The sequence below is a fragment of the Aplysia californica genome, unplaced genomic scaffold (assembly GCF_000002075.1).
Source record: "Aplysia californica isolate F4 #8 unplaced genomic scaffold, AplCal3.0 scaffold00284, whole genome shotgun sequence".
Classification (NCBI taxonomy): Eukaryota; Metazoa; Mollusca; class Gastropoda; order Aplysiida; family Aplysiidae; genus Aplysia; species Aplysia californica.
The window spans coordinates 358,167-380,340 of record NW_004797554.1 but is presented as its reverse complement, the minus strand read 5'-3'; the positions used below and the strand labels follow the sequence as shown (position 1 = coordinate 380,340).

Genomic DNA, 22,174 nt, shown 5'->3' with positions numbered 1-22,174 from the left:
GGCGTTCTGAATTTGGCTTTTTTTTTTATTTTGACTGGGTGTGTTTGAATTTGCACTTCTGATACGGTTTTGGAACTGCTACAGACCAGAGGTGGCAAGGTTATTATGTTAGTAGGTAACCACAATAGAGTATAGCCCTGGTTTTTTTTCAATTATAAAATACTGCTTTTTATTAAATATAATTAAAGAATTAATTGGGGTGATACTTTGGTATGGTGGAACAATGGCACTAAAATGTTCTATGTTCTGTAACATGTTTTATTCTTTAAAGAAAATGGAGATCTTAAGTCTTTTGGGAAAAAGAACTAGAAACAGTGACTTGTTTAATCTAGGGCAGTTTTGTTTACCCGCTTTCTACTCTTATTGTTTAGGATTCTTTTATCTTTTAAGAGTAATTGTACTGTGAGTCTCAAACACAAATCTGTAGTATATTTGTCTTTTTTTAGACGAGTTTGGATACTAACTCTGGCACACATTCAGCAGACAATTTAACAGTAGCAGTAGATTTTCTTTTTGTTTGGCTCCGGTATTGTCAGACTTAAGTTTTTGATCCTTATATTAAAGTATACTTATGTGTTAAATTTTGTAGACTTACCATTAACATCAACCCCCCTCCCTCCAACCTGTTTTTTTTTAAATTTAGTTTGCCTTTAGTTTCTTATAATTTTTTTCCCACTTAAGTGCCTGTTCTCTTCAAGAGATTCTGTACTGTACAGAGACATTTACCTTGTTTGTTTGCTTTCAGTTATTTAAAAGCATTATACCTTCTTTTGTGAATTTTATCATTTTGTTTCACTAGTTTTTTATTTCTTTTCATTAATAATGTATATGATTTTTTTTTTAAATAGAGGAATTTGTCTTCTATCCAAGTTAGAGGAATGTCTCTTAGTGATCTGTGCATGTTGGTATCAGCTTTTGGTCAATGGCTTGTGGATTGCCCTCCCCTCCCCCCCGTCATCAGATTCCAACAAAAGCTGCTGCTAGGGAAGAAGAAGCCATGGAGCAGGATGACGATGACCCCCCAAGCACTGCAAGCTCTTACTCATATGCAAATGGGAATTCAGAAAACATCCCAGAGCGTAAGCCCCAAGCTAAAAGACCAGCCAGAAGAGCTATTCCCAGCCGTCAAGGGGAGAAGGTATTCCTCTTCACTTTTCCTCGATATTACACTTGCAGCAGTTCATGGATGGAATGGGTTTGCCTGTACATTAAAATTGTATACTTTTTCTACTAACCTGGATCATTGCCCTTTTATCCACTTGTGCATGCAGGTTAATATGATGTAAAACATCTTTTATTTTTGATTTCTTTCACTGCTCTATAAATGAGGGAACCATGTGTTTCTTTGACTCTATGACAAATATTCCTTACTACCAAGAGCTTCTAGTCACCCCAAGGGAAAGAAAAGTTTAGACAGTAGTCATTTCAAAACTAAAAAATGAGCTGCCATTCACTTGAAATGCAGTTTCTACCTTGAATTGTAAGATAATTCTACTGTTTAAAGCATGTTTTTGTGGACATGAATGATATTGGTCCAGTTCCGAGATTTTTTATACCGCTGAAGTTCCATTCGTCTCACTGAAGTTCTATTTGTCTTCATTGATAATTAGAGTTAAAGCCTGAGGATTTACATTTTATTTGTTGGCATCTCAACCAGCTGGTTACTGGTCTTGCTTCTTAGAAAAATCAAAAGAGGTATTCATTCATATAAATTGCCTAGTGCTACTTGTAAGAACTGAAATACAGAAATGTGACCATTCATTGTTGTAGCTGAGTGGCAGCTGAAATTTGGACATTCAGGCTTGTTTATTGCCAGGGAATTCAAGAATTGTGTCTTTTTACATCATACAAAAAGGTCTGCTCATATATGTCACAGATTACAAAATGCTAATTGAAAATCGATGAATGTTAAAGGAATGGCAGAACTTTGAAGTAAGACCCTTCCTAATTAAAAAAAAAAAAATGTTTAGTAGCCCAAGGACCAACAAAATGTTCAAGGTGGCATGCTCCGAATAAAAATGGTTAACACTTTATAAATGTTCACAATTCCTCTTGCTCATGCCAATTTCACACATGTTTTGATCTTACTGTGTTTCCATAATTATTTCACTTTTTCTACACCTAGTATAAGCATGTTTCCCCGACCATCTCATCATCAACACTTGTTCTGAAGCAGTTTCTGCAATATTTTTCTGTATTTTGGGCATTTGTACCACCGGTGTTGAAGGTTGGAAATTAGAGGGAAAATTTGTATACGTCTGCAATTGATAAATGTTCATTTGTGCCTTGGTCTGGTCAGTGTTTATTTTTTCACATTTTCCAACGTTCATTGAGCAAACTTTGTCTGCCCATGTAAAGAAGAAGTTTGAAAGGTAAAATAGTCTTCAAACTGACTCCCAAAACTTTGTATATTGAATTGTATGGGACCTGACTTTCTGTGACGTATAATAAAAAGTCTGGATTCTTTGCATTATTATTTTTCTTCTTGACTAATGGTTTTACACTAGAACTATTGTACTGTTAGAGGAGGTAGTATTTTTAAGAAATGAAAAAAAATATGTTCACTTTGAATGTTTTAAAAAATCTCGAATTCAAGAACCACTCGTTTTTTATTTTATTTTAAAGTCTTCAGCATGTTTTCTTCCTTTCAAGACATCTAATGTTATATTTGGGGAAAATAAGTGAAGCTGTTTGTATTTACGCTGTAATATCTGATCTGAACAGTGATTGTATTTTGAAGATCAATCTGCCCTCTTCAGATTAAAATGATTTATAAATATTAGTATTTGCCCAAGTCAAACACTACCTTTGGGCAGCTGTGATTGATTTTTTTTCTAAATATGGTTGTTGGTGAGGCTTAGAGTTGTTTAGGTTTGATGTTTTGAAACAAGACTTCTGGCCCTGAAACTAAGCACAATTTGCTGTGGTTGCACTTACAAGTGACTTCAAGATTTTGCAGTTCTTAAGTCAAAACTTTTAGTAGTTTGTAATTAAAATTGCATATACATTTTCATAACTTAAAAACGAGAAATTATAAAAAAAAAGGTCTATAACGATCCTTATCCTTGACTGGAAACAATTTATGATTGTTGGAGTACCACTGTATTTTCATACCCCATCCGTCTCTTCTCTTATTACTTTTTTGTTTTTTGCACTCTGGTTGGCCCGGATGAGCCCTGCGGATAAGCATCCATGTGTATTTTTGTAGGTTCTCTACGTGGAGTCAGTTGGTGGGTGTAAATCTTGCTTTAAATAGAAGCAGGTTTGATTTCTGTTGTTGTGGGTGTATGGTATGTTTTTTAAAAAGTTGTGATGAATTGTTTGGATATTCTGATTTTTATGCTTCAAAAAGTTTTTTTGTTTCGTATCCTGCATTTTTATTTGTGTCGTTTTTCCAAATATAGATTGTGAAGCGATAAACAGTCGCTCTCATGTTAGGCTGCAGCGGACCCATTAGTGTTTGTGCTGCACAGAGATTCAATACAGTCCTCTAATATCTGTGTGTGAACAGAAGTGACTTAATGTCTAATCAGGGATGGAAATTTTCCGTAATCTTACAGAAATCGGTAATTTTGATTTGTTCTGTCATTTTCCGAAAGTGTCCTTTCAATGGTGAGTCGTTCAACTAAGTGTACTAATCTACAATTGAATAAGTGTACGTTTCCAAATCTGTAAGGACCGCCAAAAGTTTTGCAAATTTTGGACTGATCAGTTTCCATCCCTGTCTAATGATGAAATAACCGCCATGAATAACTCAACTAGGATGTAGGCCGACTAGTGTGGCCATTTTTGGACTTCTGCCTTCTTTTCTCACGTTTTCTTTACTTTTTTGTCTTTCCTTTAATATGTATCCCCTCCGCCCAATGTCATGTTGGGGGACCAAATACTTTCAATTTACCCCCCGGGGCAGTGCCACTGACTGAAGTGTCTTTAGGCCATTCCCAAAGGGGGGACATTTCTCGTTCATGCACAGTAGAATTGTAAATGGGCTGACCCAACAGTTTCATGCTCATAACTGTGCCTGATCTACAACAGGGAACTGCTGCTTTTTCTTTCCTAATCCTTTCTATTGTCATTTTTCCTCTACTTCTTTTGTATGTTTGTCACTCTATTGTGACCCGCTATTTTTGGGGTGCCTTGATAGTCGATGCAGACTTTGTGCTGTTGAAGCTAGAGAGGTGAGCAGAGTAAGTCTGATTCCCTGTAAGGACTTCTCTGTTGACATCCACCCCTTGGCGCTCATATGACCTTATGCAGTTGCGAGCGCCGTAGAACCTTTTCTTAAACTAAACTAAACTAACTTTCTATTTGCAGCTTGGAGCAGTTCACATTTTGTCTTGGTTTTTGTTGTTGTTCTTTTTCTACTGTTATGCTTGTGAGACAACATTAATCTCTTATGGAGTGGGTGGTTGGCGGGTGCTCTGGTGTGGTTTGCTTCTTCTTTCCTATGTAAATGCAATTATTATTATCAAAAATGTCTAAGACACCTGATTTGTATATATGTTTTTAAAAATTGTCTTTTATCTCCTCTTGGACTATTCTGTGGTTGGATAATTTACTCTTCTTTGAATCTGTTTCAGAGAAATATGGCACCGCCCCCTGACCCCCCTCGAGCTGCACAGAAAGGTGAGTGTGTTACTAGCCGTCTAAAGAGTTTTCATAAGGGTTGGTCCTGTTACTTTTGGACTGTTTTCATCTGACTATGATGTTGATGCAGAGAGAAGGGATATTTACCTGTTGTTGGTTATTGTAGAAGACAGTGATCATCTTCTGTGAGACTTTGGGCTGTAAACTTGACCTGTCTGGTGGATGTTCTAGTCAAAGTTCTTCCCAAATTTTTTCTCATTCCTACTGGAATGTTTCTTCCCAGCCTAGAGTTCTCACAGGGGACCAAATGCTGTGCTTTTAAAATGGCTTACGCTGTGTCCTATAGGTCGTTTGTTGGCGACACATTAGCTGGACACACTGTATTTTTGCAGGAGAGTTTGAACAAGACATTGCAGTGAGAGGTCTTACTGGTTAGGACTTAAGAATTTTAGATATCGAACTGTTTATTAGTTTAAGGAGTTTCATTATAATATATTTATTCAAAATTTGAACATGTTAACTTGAACTGTACCGTTACATTCTCCTGTAATATAACTTGTTCTTTATAGTCAAGAAAAGATTTGAAGACATTATTTAGCCATCCCTGGGTTTGTCTATTTCTGCTTACACATACATGTAATAGACAGAAAGCCTTTGTTGTTCTCTTTGTGTCTTGGAATTTGTCATTGTGAAAAATCAGCCTATTTACAATTCTAATGTACATAAGAGCATGTTAATTTCTCCCCTTTGGGAATGGCTTAAAGACACTTTGATTGAAAATGGGCTGATTTATCAACATCATGCTCATACTGTGCTGGAACAACATAGGGGGGACTGCTGCTTTTTCTGTCCTCATCCTTACTATCGTCTTTTTTCCTCTACTTCTTTTGTATGTTTGTCACTCTCTTGTGAACTGCTATTTCTAGGGTGCTTTGATAGGCGAAGCAGACTTTGTGCTGTTGAGGCTAGAGAGGTGAGCAGAGTAAGCCTGATTCCCCATTTGGACATCTCTGTTGACATCCACCTCTTGGCGGTCGTATGACCTAATGCTGTTACGAATGCCGTAAAACCTTTCTAAACCAAGCAACTTGTAAAATTTTAAATAACCTTTTATGTGAAGCCTTTTACACAGTTTTGTGTTGAAAAAAACCCACATATCTTTCATGGTTGTGTGCAGGCTACCAGACACAGCATAATTCTTGGACAAAAGCAGAATACCTTTCAAATATAGACAAAAATGCTTACTATTTAACCGACACAGGAAAAGTCGCTTCAGGGCTCATTAACCCTGTGACCCTGAGCAGGGGAGGTCCGGCAGGCTGCTGAGTCTCGCTTCCTAAAAGTAACAGAAAAGTAACGCCGTGAGACGACGTCAAAGTACAGACGGGGCTAAACATGACAAAAGTATATGACGGCAGCGAGTGACCATAAACAAGGGCAGGACATTGCACTTCAGCCTCTGAGCCCGAGGTAGCACCTTCCAATCCAGATTTTGCTTCTGCAGGAATATTTTTAAAAATTGCGTTCAATAACTTTAATTCTTATTTTGTCAACCTTTCAGCTTCATCTGCTCGAAGTCGTCCCAGTTATGCAGTGGCTCCTAAGTCCAACACCCCGAGTCAGCAAAACGGCCAGCCTGAACCGGCCCCAGCACAGTCTGACTCAAGAAAATCTCTTGCGCCAGCAGCTAACAATGCAGGTATAGCTTGTACATTTCACTGTGTATTCTTCTTGAGGTTTAAAATAATGTGATTCCAACTTCATGAGGTTGCATTTTTCCACTTTATGGACAGCTTCGTGTCTTAACTTGAAGAATTTGGAAATATGAAGTCTCTGGGTCTCCTTTCAAAAATGTCTTAACTTTGGTCTGGAAGTCTTCACCAGACAATTAAATCCATGAATAAGATATAATATCCAGAAATATTATTTAAAGTGAGGCTACTCCATATTTTTCAGGACTTGCTCTAACTTCTAAGCGTCATGCTTATCCATACTCTCTTGTGGATTGAAATGAGTAGCTGTCTTTGTAGTATACTCCTGCCTCTTCATGAAGCTGGTCTGTGGGTCAACACTTACTGACTGCGGTGTAATGGTGAGGCTCTTTACCTTGCACTTGACAGTTCTGTCACCAGGTGTGGAAGATTTGTTGTTGAGTACTTTCAACTTTTCATTGGGATGTGTTTTCGCATTGTCTAAATTAATCGAGTCTGTAGGGGGGCGCAAAAAATCATCTGGTGCTATGTTTTGACCTAAATGATTTTTACAAAGTTGATGTGCTTCTATGAAACGAAAACAAAGTCAAACATCAATTAAATGAATTTTGTCTTATTTACTGGTTTCGTGTTCACAGCTGCCAGGAGAAAGTCGAACTGTGTGAAAGAAGTTGAAAAGATCAAACAGAAACGAGAAGACAGACGGGCAGCTCACCAAGCCATTAAACAAGATTATGAGTCTTCATACGACACCAGCGACCCCAACTGGGAGTTTCTGGCTATGATCGGGTCAGCTCCTTTTTTAAAATGTCCCTTTATATATTTTTGTCATACCCTGTTGAAGACTACAAGGGAAAAATAGACTTGGTCAGAGGGAGAATATCGAGGACTACTGCTTTTCTTTTATGTGTTTGTATGGACAGCTGATGTTTTCTCGATCACACTCTTAAACAATGAGGAAAAGGGGGAGGGTTTGGGTTTGGCGGTGGTAGGGCCATAATGCCATCAAGAGACTTACCCACACTTTAATTAGAGACGACAGCCATTTCTGATGAATGTATTTATGGACAAAATAGCTCGAGCCAAACTAAAGGTCAAAACAGAAACGGGCAACAATGGAAATTGTGCCTGCTGTCATTTTACCTCTGTACTCTCTAATACTAATATAAAATTTATGTTTTTCTCTTATGTTACATAATTATGTTTGTCATAGTTTTGTCTTCTGTGTGATTTTTTTTAAAATGTGCAATGTAATTTTTATGTATGCAATGTCATTTTTTCTTCTTCTTATTTTCAAGCTGTGTTCTTAGTGGAAGATCATGTCATGCAAGACTTCTGGGGTTTTTTAATCGACACTCATATATATGCTTTTGCTGAATTGTTTTATAATTTTGTATTGAGAGACTGAAGGGGGTATACACTTGAGATGATTGTGTGGGAAATGGGGAATTCGATAAACATTGGCTTTTGAATCCCACATTGAGTGTGTGTTGAGTGTGCTGTGCAAGTGTTTAGATTTTTAAGGCATTTTATTTTGAAAGTCATAAGTAGGACAATTAGCAAAAGAGACATGAGTTTTATTTTTTGTGATTTTGCAGTTTGTCCTTTAAAATTTCAGGGACTTCCGGAGTAATCTGGACTACCGTCCTATCACTTCATCTGACCCTATAGAAAACCACAGGATATGTGTATGTGTGCGTAAGAGACCCCTCAGTAAGAAAGGTAAGGGGGTGTATGCCACATGAGTATACATTTCACTTGTAAGAACTTTGAGAGAAGTGTATGCTAAAAGCAGTTGCAGTGTAGATCAAATCAGTTGTGATTGTCTATTTTGTGTCAGAGAAATTCGTTTCCATAAAATATTTGTTGGTCTGCTCTTTCTCTATGGCGGCTCGCATAGTGGTGTTCTGTTGAAATATGTGACTAGTTCATAAATGAAGTAACAAAACAATGAAATTCATACAATTCTATTTTTGTCAAGCAAGACCTATGATGTACTAAAAGCAGCAGGAGATGGATGCAGGTGAAGAAGCCGTCTTATTGTGTGTTCTCGTTATATTTGTTTCTTCCTTTTTTCCTACAGAGGTCGGCAAGAAAGAAGCTGATGTGATAACTGTTCCCAACAAGGAGAACGTGATAGTTCATGAGCCAAAGCTTAAAGTGGATCTCACCAAGTACTTGGAAAACCAACAGTTTAGATTTGACTATGCCTTTGACGAAAATGCCACCAATAATGTTGTATACCGGTATGTATTGTTTGATTTTAATAGTGCAGAAAGCATCTTGGTGTGGGTGATGTCTTTGAAGTTGTGTGGACTTTTCTAAAGTGATCATTGTTCTCATCTCAGTGCTTAGCACCAGGAGCTGTTAAACAGTTTTCAGTTCCTGGCCTAATATTTTGCGAAATGAATGACAAGGAGGTTTGGAGCTTTATTTCAGCAGTTAATGTTAACAATTTGGCGTGTTAAGCGTGATGCAGTAGGAAATTTGATTATTCAAGGGTAGCTGTTACAAAAAACGGAGACAATGCTTACTGTCACTCTATCCTTCCTAGATTTTTGTTTTTTGTTTTTTTTTCCTTTAGAAAAAAAGTTATTTGGAATTATGTAGTTTGTACACTTGTGACTCAAACTAAAACAGTAAGTCTGTTTGTAGTAAGACATTTCAGTGTGCTGTTGTTTTTTTTTCTAGGTACACTGCACAGCCCCTAGTGGAGTGTATTTTTGAAGGTGGAATGGCTACTTGTTTTGCTTACGGACAGACAGGGAGTGGAAAAACTCATGTAAGTAATGTATTGTCAGTTGATTGTGTTAATATGCAATATCTAAATGATTCTGATCCCTAAAATGGGCACTAAATGTGTGAGCGGCTGTCATAGTTTTGTGTTTTGCAAAATAGTACATTTTTCACAAGTGAATCCTTCACATTTGAACCTGTTCCACTTGGTGGTTCATACTACTTGTTTTTATTTTATCTGTGGGTAGGTATGCAGTTCCACAATGTTGAACAAGTTTGATGGTTTGAATATCTAGAATGTGTAATTACATCCAGTGTCCAATGTTCTACAGAAATGAAAAGAACTGCAATGGCTTAAGATATTTTCAATAAAATGAGCATATTCTTGAGTAAAAGAAACATGTCAATGACTACCAAAGGAAAAATTCGAAAAGACTATGTGTGATCAACCCCATTATACGGTTGTGAATGCTAGACAATCTAATCTCTCCTTTAAAAAATATAATAAAATTGTGTGTGTTATACTGCAGATGTACATGAGCATTGTCTTTGTTTTTCAGACAATGGGGGGAGATTTCTCAAGTAAAGGACAACAGGACTGTAGCAAAGGAATATATCTCTTAGCAGGTTGGTACAGCATGTCTGTAGAATTTTTACATGTTTTATATATATATATATACATGTGAATGTTCCAGGGTTAAGGACAACTTGTTTTTTTCCCTCTTTGGTCAGCTGTTTGTCAACATAAGAAGAGTCTTTTTTGTTTCAATTTGCAAAGTGTGCGGAATTTTTTCTTCGCTTTCCATCTTGTCTTTCCCATACTCATTTGGGGATGGGGGTTTTACACACACTTTCTGAACAAGTAGTTCCAAGAAGGATTTTAGTGTCAGATGTTGTAGCTTGTAGTTTTAGGTCACATAGCACTTTTTAAGTGATATCTGGAAATTCTTTCTTTGTTACAGCAAAAGATGTCTTCAAACTATTGAATTCAAGATACAAGAAGTTGGATCTCAGCGTTGGAGCGAGCTTCTTTGAGATTTACAGTGGGAAGGTAATACCATTTTTTATTTTTTTCATGTTATAGTGAATGGGAAGAATTGCATTGGCGGGAAACAACATTCTAATAAAGTGAGCCTAAACCTGAAAAATATAAACATCTCAATGACTACCAAAATAAAAATCCTAAAAGGTTGTGTGTGGTCAACCCTTCTTAAGGTTGTGAATGCTGGGCAATCACTCAAGACCATGAAAATAAAGTAGAAGCAACGGAAATGTTTTGAGGTTGTTTTTTTTAGAGACTTGAGAATTTCTGGGAAGGAAAAGAAATCAAATGAAGTATTACTTAAAGAAGCCCACGTGAGCGGCTGGCTGTTAAAACAAATTAGGGAGAGACAAATGCAGTTTCATTTGAATAGCCATAAGAGCCTGGATTATCTGCTTTCACTGGCAAATTTGAAGGCAAATAGGGAAGGGGTAGACCCAGAGCTACTTTGTTGGAGAGCCTAAGCAGATGGGTGCTACTGCCTGAAGTGTCTTTAGGCCATTCCCAAAGGGGGGACATTAACATGTTCTTATGCACTGTAGAATTGTAAATGGGCTGATTCATCAATGTCATGCTCATAACTGTGCCTGAACTGCAACAGGGAACTGCTGCTTTTTCTTTCCTAATTCTTACTATCATCATTTTTTCCTCTACTTCTTTTGTATGTTTGTCACACTTTTGTGACCTGCTATTTGCGGGGTGCCTCGGAAGTCGAAGCAGACTTTGTACTTCTGAAGGTAGAGAGATGAGCAGAGTAAGACTGATTCCCTGTAACAACTTCTCTGTTGACTTCCACCCCTTGGCGCTCATATGACCATATGCAGTTTCGAGCGCCGTAAAACCTCTACTAAAAAAAACACCATGTGGGTGACAGGGAAAGATCAGGATAATATAGCTATTCTGAGAGCATTCAGGCAAAGGAATGAATGGCGAATCAGGATCGCTGATGTATGTCATAAATCTGGTGTTTGATGGTGATGATAGTGAATGGGAGGCTTTGATGTACAGGGAGATTGTGTGTGAGCAGATTTTGGGGTTGGGGATCAGAATGTGTTGCCATCCCTCTCAACTGGTGCCAAATTAAATGTGTATACCTTCTTCCTTGGTCCAGACGACCTGATTTATTTTTGCTGTAGACTTTCATTTTTACACGTAGCATTATAACTGTTGCCAGCTGTGTAAAGACTTACCCAGTGCAGTCCTTTCCTCGCAAGGTGAATGTGAGCTCAGCACCAAGATGACAGTCAGTACTTGCCACATTGAAAAAAAAAAATTAGTTGACCTTATTTGGTCTTTTATTTGAGTGTGTGGACTTAACATGATCATGGTCAGCGAGAACCTGAGTTGTTAATTTATATAACTCTGTGTTGCCAGACTTGTTGAAACAGGTATTGGAAGGCAAGGTTTTGGTTGGGGGGGGGGTTGTTTTTGGTTTTTTTGCATATAGGAAAATCTGTTGCAAGCTATGTTGTGAGTAGTTTTGCTTTTTTCGGTAGATGTTTGCCCTTGATAACCCTTTTGCTTAAGGATGGTTGTTGGGTGCTATTGATAGTATTCATGTCTTTTCTTTCCCTATGTTCTTTCTATCAGTTTGTTTTCCTTCTTCCTTGTACTAAATGAAATGACTACTGCTGTGTATCATTGTGCTTTTCTGAATTCAAATAAAGTGCTGTGGAATTTGTAGAAGATGGCCACCAATTGTCAAGGAGACACAAGTGGCTGTCTTCAATAACTGGATGTCTTGGACAGTGTCGTTATAATATAGAAAAAACCCCAAGGGAGGAAGTGGGAAGTGGATGCTTGGACAGGTGGTTGTTCGTGCATGTTTGACCACATCTTGCTTTTTCCCTGCTCCAAATGGCTACTGCTGTGCCAATGTGCTTCTCTTTATTCAGAGAAATGGAATATCTTGCTCTTTCCCCAACACTAATTGACCTTTATGTTATGTGAATGTGCTCGTCTCTGCAGGTGTTTGACCTCCTGAATGACAAGGCCAAGCTGCGTGTGCTGGAGGACCACAAGAACCAGGTCCAGGTGGTGGGCCTGAGGGAGCAGGTGGTTACCAACGCTGACCAGGTGCTGGAGCTGATCCAGCACGGCAACAACGTCAGGTGAGATTCCTCTGACACCATTCGTATGTGGATTCTAATGTTCAAGTAGTCCGCTCACAATGCTCTTTGCTTCCTCTTCTTCAAGTGCCAGATCTGAAACGGACATGAGGAATTTTGATTCACCTCTCATTTCTCTGAACAGATGCTTTTAAAAAAATGTTTATTGTCCTAGTTTTCTCCCTTTGCTCATCTTTTCAAGTTTTTTAACCTTATCCTTACCTACTGTAGCTCAACAGTTCACCACAAGAAGCTAAGGATTGCCACACTAGAGCTTACATGTGCCACATAAGTAGGGAATTGACGATGTTGCATCAGGCCGAACAGATGCTGAATGGTACATGTTGCAAAGATTGGGCTAAGTTAGGGTTGGGTCGGGCTCGCAAAATTAGCGTCCGCGAGTAACGAAGTACTCGTTGGCACTACCCGCAAATGAGCGGACGGGTAACGAACCGTCCGTTTGTGAAGAGTAGTTCCCTGCTCGCTACACATCGGGCAGAGACAACAGTTCGTTTAGCGAGTGAGCGGACGGGCAGACCGAGAGACTCCGTGCATTCGAGCGGGCGGGCGGACAGACGGACGGGAACGACTCCTTTCATTGCCTACAACTCACAACCCTCCGTGCCCCCCCCCCCCCCCCCCAAATTAAATTAAAAAATCACCCTCCTGCCTCACGTAGCTAGGCGTTCATGGCGGAAATTTTTGTGCCCCCGGCCTTTGTGATAATTGGAACGTACACAGTGTGCCCCACGCACGAGGTGAAAGGTTACACACAATGTACTACGTCACCAGCCTCTCTCACTCCCTGTGGCACCGCTAGTGGTTTGAAACATCAGAACTAATTAACAAACAATAGACGACGGGTCTAATCTCGCGTCGAGTATTTGGTCTGCTAGAGTTCATCCGTTTGCCCGCCCGCCCAGTAAATAAAATTGTGGAGCGGACCCAAAAAACGAACTGACTTTGGGCTTGAGGTCCTCAGTCCGCTCGCTGAGAGATTCAAATTGTGGAGCGGACCCAAAAAACTAACTGTCTTGAGGTTCACAGTTCGCTCTCATGGCCGTCTGTTACCTGTTCGCTCTGAGTCTGCGAGTAACGAACCCGTCTCTCCGCTCGCCCCAACTCTAGGCTAAGTAAGTTATTTTTTGGCCTCCCCTTTTTCTTCTGACCATGCTATTGCAGACAACATGCTTTCACATCAAATGGTAAGGAGTTCAGGATGTGTCTTTCAATGTGCTGTGGGTCTTTAACCTGTACTATAATTTTTATGTGGAATAACAGTACTCTTAGAGCTATGCAATTTTTGTGTTAAAACTATTACGTTACGAGATAAACATTCAATTAGGGCTGCGCATATAGGGTGCCAAACATTATAATCTCTTTCAGTGTGATGATAACTCCCAGTGATCTGTGAGAGACAGACATAACAGTTGACAATGTTTGTCTTGTTTTTTTCCAACATTTTGAAATCATTCTTGTTTTTATCTTTCAGGACATCGGGACAAACTTCTGCTAACCAGCACTCATCACGCTCACATGCTGTCTTTCAGATTATTCTACGACAACGGTTAGTGAACATCATTCTTTTCATTTTCCTCTGGGGTTCATTGTTTGCTATGCCAGTATGGTCAATATGGGGGGGGGTCTTTTTGGATGGAGGCAGTTTCCAGTTTTTTAGGCTGTAATATTTAAATTTATTTGGGGGTCCCCTTTTCCCATCCCAAAAGTTTAGGTCTTTGATTTATCTTTATTATTTCATGGGTAGTCATTGATTATCCCTTTCCTTTTATAGTTCTTTTTTTCTGCACCCTGTATGATTTCCATAGTGTGTTTCTTTTAATGCTAAATGAGGTGTTGTGCAGAATCCATTTATTATTGATATGTCAGGATTTCAGAAAATTATTTTATGCACCTCACATTATTTACAAGCCTTTACTTTTTGGCCCTCAATTTTCTTTGCTGACAAATTCATATCTGGTATCAGGGCTTCCAGTCTTCCGCAATTTTGCGGATTTCCGTAAATAGAAAATTTCCGTTAAAATTTGGGCCCAAAAAAAATAATTAAAAAATAATTTTCAAAAATGCGAAATAAAAATTTTCCTTTATTACCAATAGTCCACAATAGCCAACTCATACCGGAAGTGCTCTTTTATTTGAAAGTGTAGACAGTGTCTTCTACCTTGATGGGAAAGAATTAAGGAACAGCAAAAACGCATTTGCAATGGACAGGTGGTCTGTTGATTAGTATATAGTCCTATAATTTTTAAAAAGTACAAAGCGAAAAATGTTTTGGAAGTATTGACATGATTTGATTTGATGGTACCCATGACCAATAGTCAAGTTAGGTAAATGCTTTGTCTACTTGTTGACTTGCTCCTTTGTCCTTACAGATATTTACAAGCTTTGATTTTATTATCCTTTCTCCCAAATAAAAGCTTTGCTTCTCTGCTGCTGTTTCAGGCACTAACGAGTGGTCAGGTTGAGTCATTGAAACATAAAGGGCTGACTGGTTTAAGGCTTCCATTTCACTGTCTGAAGAAAGAGTTCATTTTCAGATATGTGACCTTTTTTTTTTTCCTTTTATTTTTTTTCAGAGTTCGGAACAGAATTTATGGGAAGTTTTCATTGATTGATCTGGCAGGTGAGTAGAACTGTATAAGAAAATAGTTCTGATTTGTGCTTCTTTATGTAAGTTGTCGGTCCTTTTATTTCCACTCTTCACGAGAGTTTACAAGACAGGAGAAGCATAGATGGCGGACTAAACGTGTCTCTGTTGTTTAGACAACTTTGCCATTCCTAAAAAAAGGGGAGAAGGGAAGCAGTAAATATTTCCATTGACACTACAGCAGCAAGAAATGCAACCTGGATAGCCTTGGAAATATCGACATCTGTACGCTGCTACACGTCTGGTATTTACTTTCATGTTCAAAGTCCATTAAAAACACTTCTAGGTGGATTTTTCTGGAAAACATTGATGATGTTGTTAGCGATCCAGTAGCATCTGAGCATTAACTCTTCGAAAAATGTTGATCAAAAGCACAAAGAATTTCAATTTACAGTTTCCAAGAGATTTCTAGCTATGAAATTCACCAAACTTTCGAAGCGGCTATTTCTCATTAATTTTACCTCTGACACTAGGCGACCCCAGGTGCAATTCCAAGTATTTTGACTTCTATTCAAGGTAGATGGGTATTTTTTTAACAAAAGAAAGACAAGTGAACAAACTTTTTATGTGATTCATCAGTGCTTCCACTCTTCCGTATCTTTATGGAAATCTGTACTTTCTGCCAGTTCCGTACTTGTTCCTCCATCATTATCAACTCCCTCCGTAAAAAAACTGACAGCGTAGGACTAGATAGATATCTACCGAAATTCCGTAGCAAAAGATCCATACTCGCCTTCATATGGTCTTGTATAAGATACTGATATTTACGGTAATTCTCTCGGCAATAAGTTAATGTTATAGAAACCTGCCAGATTGCGCATTTCCTGCAATATGCCATTATTCCGCTGTGCCCCATGCGTTCATTGGGGATTGGTCGGCAGTACATTTTAATTTTTACCTGCAGATTGATCAAATTCTGGCGAACTTTTTGTTGCCAATTTCCTCCTTTCTATCTTTTACTCGCGCCCTGAACCCCTACCGGGACTTTTCCTTACTTTTCAGCTTCGGCTGGTGGAAGCACTAATGCATGCACTACAACTCCATGTGTCGAGAAATTAACGAGCATTCGATTTCATTTTGTCTCGACTCTATTTTTTTTTTTTTTCATAAGCCCAGTTTGCCTGCAAATTCTGAGTTGGGTGTTTACTCATATAAATATGAACAACTCTGTCTCCAGGAAACGAGAGAGGTGCAGACACATCCAGTTCTGACAGAAACACCAGGATGGAAGGAGCAGAGATCAACAAGAGCCTCTTGGCCCTCAAGGTCTGTTTGTGTGTCAGGATGTCACTCTTCTGAAATGGGACTTAAGTTGGGTGCTGATTGAGTTGTGTTTGTCTCCATTTTTGTCTTTTTGCAACCTTTGTTCTTTTTCCCATTCGTCCCTGATAGATCCTACTTCTACTTTTTTTTCTTTCTTCAAATGTTCCTGTCTATCTGTCAAATTTGACCAATTTTGTATCATTGTGTTTCTCTTCACTGAAACAAAGCAAAAATCTTTCCATCTTGTACCTTGAAGTTTTCATTTTGTTTAACGCTGAAGACTGGGAAAAAAAATTGTAAGAGAAAAAACATCTTTTTTTGACAATACCAATTTTGAGTAATAAATTTGTCTGAAGTGTTGATTTTTTTAAAAGCTATTTGGTATTGCATGTCACTGTCTTTACTGTTATGAGAGAATTGCTCTGATTTCTTATTGCTTTTTGGTAGGAGGTTGGCCTGTGCTCTGGTGTGGTTTGTTCCTACTTTTGTATGAAAAATCTGTCATCGTTGTCTCTCCTCCCTTTTTGTGTTCTCTCTCCCTTGCCCTTTTTAACTCCCAGTGGAGCACAGGCCATCAACAACATTACTTCAGCGAAGCCTGTCCTGAGCATCCTTTTCTATCTGTTTCCATGATGTCCCCGCTTTTTCAATTTCCGCTTGTACCGCTCGCCTCCATGTCATCTTTGGTCTTCCCTTCTTACGCTTTCCTTGTGGGTTCCACGTTAAAGCCTGCCTGGTGATGCTTGTCGGGGGTCTCCTCAGGGTGTGTCCAATCCATTTCCATTTCTTCGCCTGAATATCTTCCTTTACTGGCATTTGGCTTGTTTTCTCCCACAGTTGAGCATTCGTGACTCGATCGTACCACTCCCTTTTTGTGTCACTCTCTTGTAACACAACACCTCCAATCTTTGTCTCTAATTTGACCTTATTGTGTTGCAAAAAATGCCGTTATATTCTTACTTAATCTAAACTTACTGTTTTTCAGGAGTGTATCAGGGCTTTGGGCAGGAAAGGGGCTCACCTTCCTTTTAGGGCCAGTAAGCTGACCCAAGTGTTGCGAGACTCGTTCATCGGTGACAAGTCGAGAACGTGTATGGTAAGTGTAACAATGTGAACTAGCGGGTGAGTTGTCAGAGGGGCCTGTGGCAAGTTCTGCTTCTCTACTGTGCTACTGTTTATTCTGTTCATCCGTCTTTTTTATTGGGTGGTTGGCGGGTGCTCTGGTGTGGTTTGCTCCTTCTGTTCTATCAAATATCTATTGTCTTTATCTCTCCTCTTCCTTTTGCGTGTTCACTACTCCCTTGTAACACCTCTTATCTTTGGCACTCACATGACCTAATTGTGTTGCTAGTGCCGTAAAACACTAACTAAAACTAACATATTTCTTATTCTGGATACTACAATTGAGTGATAGTTGTGTCTGTGTACTCTTCTTATTCGAAGACTGCTGGCCATTGGAACAAATACAACAGTATGTTTTGTTGTTTTTTTCAATTAACCATTAAATATCAATGGTTATTGAACTGAAGTTCCTGAACTTTTTCTTTCAACTCCAGTTCCACAATGTTACGAATACATGTGAATATTAATCCTACTGTTCTCTAGTCTATCTGACATGAGAAAATTGGAGGTTCCTTTTGTTCTGCTACTTTTGTGTTTTGTTGAGGGGGGTTCGTAGTTTGTGTCAGTTGGTCGTTAGTAGCTTTGTATTGTATCATTATTGTTATCTTTTGTCAGGTTATAGTATTGAAAACTTTTGTCTCTGTCATAGCTTTTACTTGAGAGGTCCATACTTTGTTTGAAATGTGCCATTTTCCCATTCTCTTCAGATCTCTATGATATCTCCTGGTATGAGCTGCTGCGAACACACTTTGAACACACTCCGTTATGCTGACAGGTTAGTGTTCCAGCTGTTTATGTGTCTTCTCTTGTTTAAAACTCACCTCCTTCCCCCCCTCTACGGGTGGTTGGCAGGTGCTCTGGTGTGGTTTGCTCCTTCTTTCCTATCAAACATCTGTTGTCCTGGTCTCTCCTACTTTTTTTCTGTGTTTGTTACAGTCTTGTATCACCTCAAATCTTTGGCAATTATATGACCTTATTGTGTTGCCAGTGCCGTAAACCTCTTACTAAAAGTTACACCACCACACACCCCCTCCTGCCTCCATTTTCTAAATTGTGTCAGTAGGATGTCGCAGTATTTTCAGTGAAGAAATCAATGACTGGTTCATGGTTTTGTTTTGTGCTCTTGCTTCAGGGTGAAAGAATTGGGGCCAGGGGGCCCAGTGGAGGGCAAGTCCTCCGATGTAGCCCAGAACAACTTTCCAGTGGATGGGACTTCACCGCAGAACTCTGATCTTGCCCTACTTAAGACTTCAAATGTGAGTTTTGTGTTGTGTTGTCCAGTCTTTCATTTCGATTTTGGTTCTCTGAGATTTGCTGAATGTTTTTTTGTAACTTAACATAAATGAATACTCCTGATTGTCGAGGGGGTTGGTCGGATTACATGGGCGGGCCATTTCTAAAACTCTTTTTTAAGTTCTTGGATATTTGATACTTTCTACCTCTTGCATGGCTGTTTACTTCCTTTTATTCGTAACAGATGTGATGTTTTTGTTTTGTTAAGAGAGAGCAAAAGACTCGAGGGGAAATGTCGTTGGGTTCAGGATTCTCTCTCTTGACAAACATTAGAGAAATATTCTGCTAGGGGGAGAGTGGGGGTGGAGGGGGGGGGATATAACTTACAGCAAAAAAGGAATTGTGAATTATATTTTGGAATGGATTCCCGACTCTTTTTGGCATTTTTTTTCTCAGTTTTTATCTAATGAATAGGATTTAGAGTGAAGGTCAAATAGGTGGAAAGGTTAAAATAAATTGCCTGATTCTGCAGTTTGTAAATTGCTTGTTGCTGAAATAATTATTGTGTAATTATTACTTTGTGTATCAATTTGAGGGAAAAAATACAGGTTTTATTTTTGTTTCAGGCCACCTCTTTGTTTATGGTAAACTTTGGATATGAAATAAATGCTCTAGGCTTATCACACTACCACTGAAAAGGCTTACTTCTCATACACATATAACAGTTTTCTTTTCTTTGAAGCAGAGTTGTAGAATTTCTTGAACAAGTTCAGGCTCTTAGCAAAGTTGTACATTTTTTCATAGATTTTGAGTTGATTCCTACATTATAACATATATCTTTTTTCTTTTGTAGTCTGCTCCAAATTTTCAAACTGAAGGGAACAATTTTTTATAGGCTTTTCTTTTCATTTCCTTTGGGTCACTTTAGTATATTTGATTTGCAAAGCATGCAGTCTTCTTTGCTTTTAAAAATTTTCCGTAAAAATTTAAATTTCATGGGGCTTCTTAAAGCACAATGGTTCTTGCCTTCTTGTATATTTACCACAGAGAACCTTACTTATGAATGTATACTCATTTGAAGTTGAGAACACTTCTACATATAGTTTAATTTGGTTTAGTAAGAGTTTTAAGAAGCTCACAACTGCATACGGTCATTCATGAACGTATGAAACACAGTTAAGGGTGCAACAGAAAGTTAAGAGACAGGAAAGTCTGTCAATATTTTAAAAACTTTATGTTGTTTGCTTTGTAATTTAGATATATACAAATATATGGAATGTATCGCCGAGTAAATTAAGTAGAAGACTCAGCATTTTCAAAGACCTATAACTGTGCTAAATAGTTTCAAGAACTTGTTTTGGTAGCTTGAAATCCATAAGGGTATTTTTAAATGGGTTTTTTGTATGTTTCATTTCTAAAACCCTGGTTCAATTTACGAACTGTATTCTCGCCTTCATCTGAAGGAAACTATAATCATGAGCAGAAGTTTTTTCTCATAGTACAAAATAAAGCAGGAAAGCATGCAACAAAGTTGGAGTGGCTTTGTCTTTCAAACTTCTTATAATACTTGTGGTTATTATAGCTTCATTTCCTTTTTTTTTTTTTCAATCTTTTCTTATCCAGTTTTACATTGGTGCAATGAAATAAAGCTACTTTGCTTTCTTGGCTTTTTTTGCAGCCACTTACATATTTTCATTTTGTTTGAAAGTCAAAGAACAGACAAAGAAAAGATGTAATGATATAGAGAGCAAAATGATTTGTTATTGGGAAAATTATAATGTGTTTTTATAGCACACAGTAACTTTTACTTCATTCAAGTACAAACATAATGCTTTTTCTTTTTTGAAGCATTTAGCAGTGGCAGAAAGGTTTTAAGTTTATCTCATAGTGACATACTATACAGTTTATGACTTGTTTTGATAAAGATGGGTTTTTTTTGTCTAATGTGCACATGAAACAACAGCCTGTATATTTTAGATCTAGCTATTTCTGGGTTTCTGTAATGATTGTATCATTTTCTGGTTATTTTCTTACTTATGATGTATCAGAGCACTGAATTAGTTCATATTTGCACCCTTATTGTGTTCTCCGACTGTAGAAATAATACCTCGACATATCTTCTAGTTTTTTGTAGTCAATTCTGCTCACAAAAACTGTAAGCTGACGTGTGATCATAAGAAACCTGTTTTTCTTGTACCGTGGCAGAGCATTTTGATAAGATTGTGATTCATCGCAAACCGGTGTGAAATTGGGTTCGTTATGTAAATATATTGTCTAATTATATTTGAAAAGAGAATTTTTGTTGTTGTTGAGTATCAGTTCATGGCAACTATATTTGTGTCTTAGTTTTACATTCTGGTTGAAGAAATGGCAGTTTTATGAGGAGGCTATCTTTGGCATGGAGATAGGAGAGAGGGCATCACATGGTGGTTTTCCTTCTTTGCTATCTCTCAGCTTCTCTATTGTTTATGTCAGTCCTTTAACTCACTCAGGCCTAGGACCTGGTCTACTTACTGACTGTGCCCAGAGGTTTATGGCCTTTTTCTAAAATCATGAAAAAAATACTAAACCAACTCCAATCGCAATAATATTTCATAATTTGTTTAGTTATGTATATTACACGGTCTGTTACCTTCACAGACTCCTAAAAATATATGATAGTTGGTGAGATATTGCCATTTGAAAAGGTCAGCAACAAGCACTAAAAAGTAGCTCGGAAGAAAGACCAATACTCATTCTGATTTCCCACTTCGTTACCATGTGCTAAGCTATTTTCAATTGTAGGTCACGAAAGCAACCTTTACCCTTTTAATAGTCTGTTTCTTTTAAAGAAATAGTCATGGGTCACATATAATGTTAAGTCTATCTCATTAAATGTGTGTTTATATTATTAAGCTGTGGGAATCTCCCTCCCAGTACTGTGGGTTCAGGGCCCAGCACAGAAATGCTCAAATTGACTATCTAGGGGTCGGGGCTGAGTGAGTTAAGTCTTGCTATTTCCCTGCTTTAAGTGACTTTTTCTCAGCTTGATGGCCTTTTTGTTAAAAACCATCCATATACTTACAATTTGTAGGCAATGTATTTAGTGCTATTTCAAGGGTCTGAGTATGCAAGTGTGTTTTTGTAACGAGAAATGCATTGTCTGATTTCTAGTAAAGCTCTTCATGGACTTCATGGTGCTGAAGAAAAATTATGAACTTTAAAGACAAAATTTGGAAATGATAATGAGAACGAAGTCAATTTGAGAGACTTACTGATAATTTCTGACATTAAGATTTATGTTTTTTGTTTTGTTGCTATGTAAGCTAATAGGTCTTACTTCTGCACTGTTTCTCATTTTACTACCACTCACTTTTCCCCAACCGTAAGTGATTCTTGTCGTTTGAATGTTGGAATGTGCTTTTGTTTCACTTCAGCTGAACTCTGAGTTTATAATTGTAGGTGCTATTTCCCTGACACGTTTTCTCGTTGGTGTGTCTGCTTCAGGCTGAGGAGGTGACAGAGGAACTTCTGACATTCCATCAAGCCATGAACAAGATGCAGGAGATGGAGGAGGTTCTTGTGGACGAGTACAAAGCTTATATAGAGGTGAGAGGGAGAGGCGTTTGGTGGAGGATGCTTGTGTGTCTGATTTTTCCTGTATATGAAGCCAGTCTTCTTATGGTAAAAGTAAAGTATAATTCTCTCTCTCTCTCTCTCTCTCTCT

General features: G+C 38.2%; 1 protein-coding gene across 2 annotated transcripts in view; it reads left to right on the top strand.

Annotated features, from left to right (window-relative positions):
* Nucleotides 1-22,174, top strand: part of LOC101849852 (kinesin-like protein KIF2A) — a 40,861-nt gene that overhangs the window by 8,485 nt on the left and 10,202 nt on the right. The window contains exons 4-20 of one of the 2 annotated variants that reach the window (XM_005101458.3): nucleotides 962-1,138; nucleotides 4,581-4,626; nucleotides 6,149-6,286; nucleotides 6,938-7,088; nucleotides 7,918-8,021; nucleotides 8,383-8,545; nucleotides 8,991-9,081; nucleotides 9,596-9,662; nucleotides 9,998-10,086; nucleotides 12,046-12,188; nucleotides 13,678-13,752; nucleotides 14,780-14,826; nucleotides 16,028-16,116; nucleotides 17,099-17,209; nucleotides 17,943-18,010; nucleotides 18,368-18,491; nucleotides 21,955-22,056. In XM_005101458.3, the coding sequence (XP_005101515.1) occupies nucleotides 962-1,138; nucleotides 4,581-4,626; nucleotides 6,149-6,286; nucleotides 6,938-7,088; nucleotides 7,918-8,021; nucleotides 8,383-8,545; nucleotides 8,991-9,081; nucleotides 9,596-9,662; nucleotides 9,998-10,086; nucleotides 12,046-12,188; nucleotides 13,678-13,752; nucleotides 14,780-14,826; nucleotides 16,028-16,116; nucleotides 17,099-17,209; nucleotides 17,943-18,010; nucleotides 18,368-18,491; nucleotides 21,955-22,056 (1,785 nt within the window). The remainder of the gene's footprint in view (nucleotides 1-961; nucleotides 1,139-4,580; nucleotides 4,627-6,148; nucleotides 6,287-6,937; nucleotides 7,089-7,917; nucleotides 8,022-8,382; nucleotides 8,546-8,990; nucleotides 9,082-9,595; nucleotides 9,663-9,997; nucleotides 10,087-12,045; nucleotides 12,189-13,677; nucleotides 13,753-14,779; nucleotides 14,827-16,027; nucleotides 16,117-17,098; nucleotides 17,210-17,942; nucleotides 18,011-18,367; nucleotides 18,492-21,954; nucleotides 22,057-22,174) is intronic. The other variant, XM_005101459.3, reaches the window with a different exon arrangement.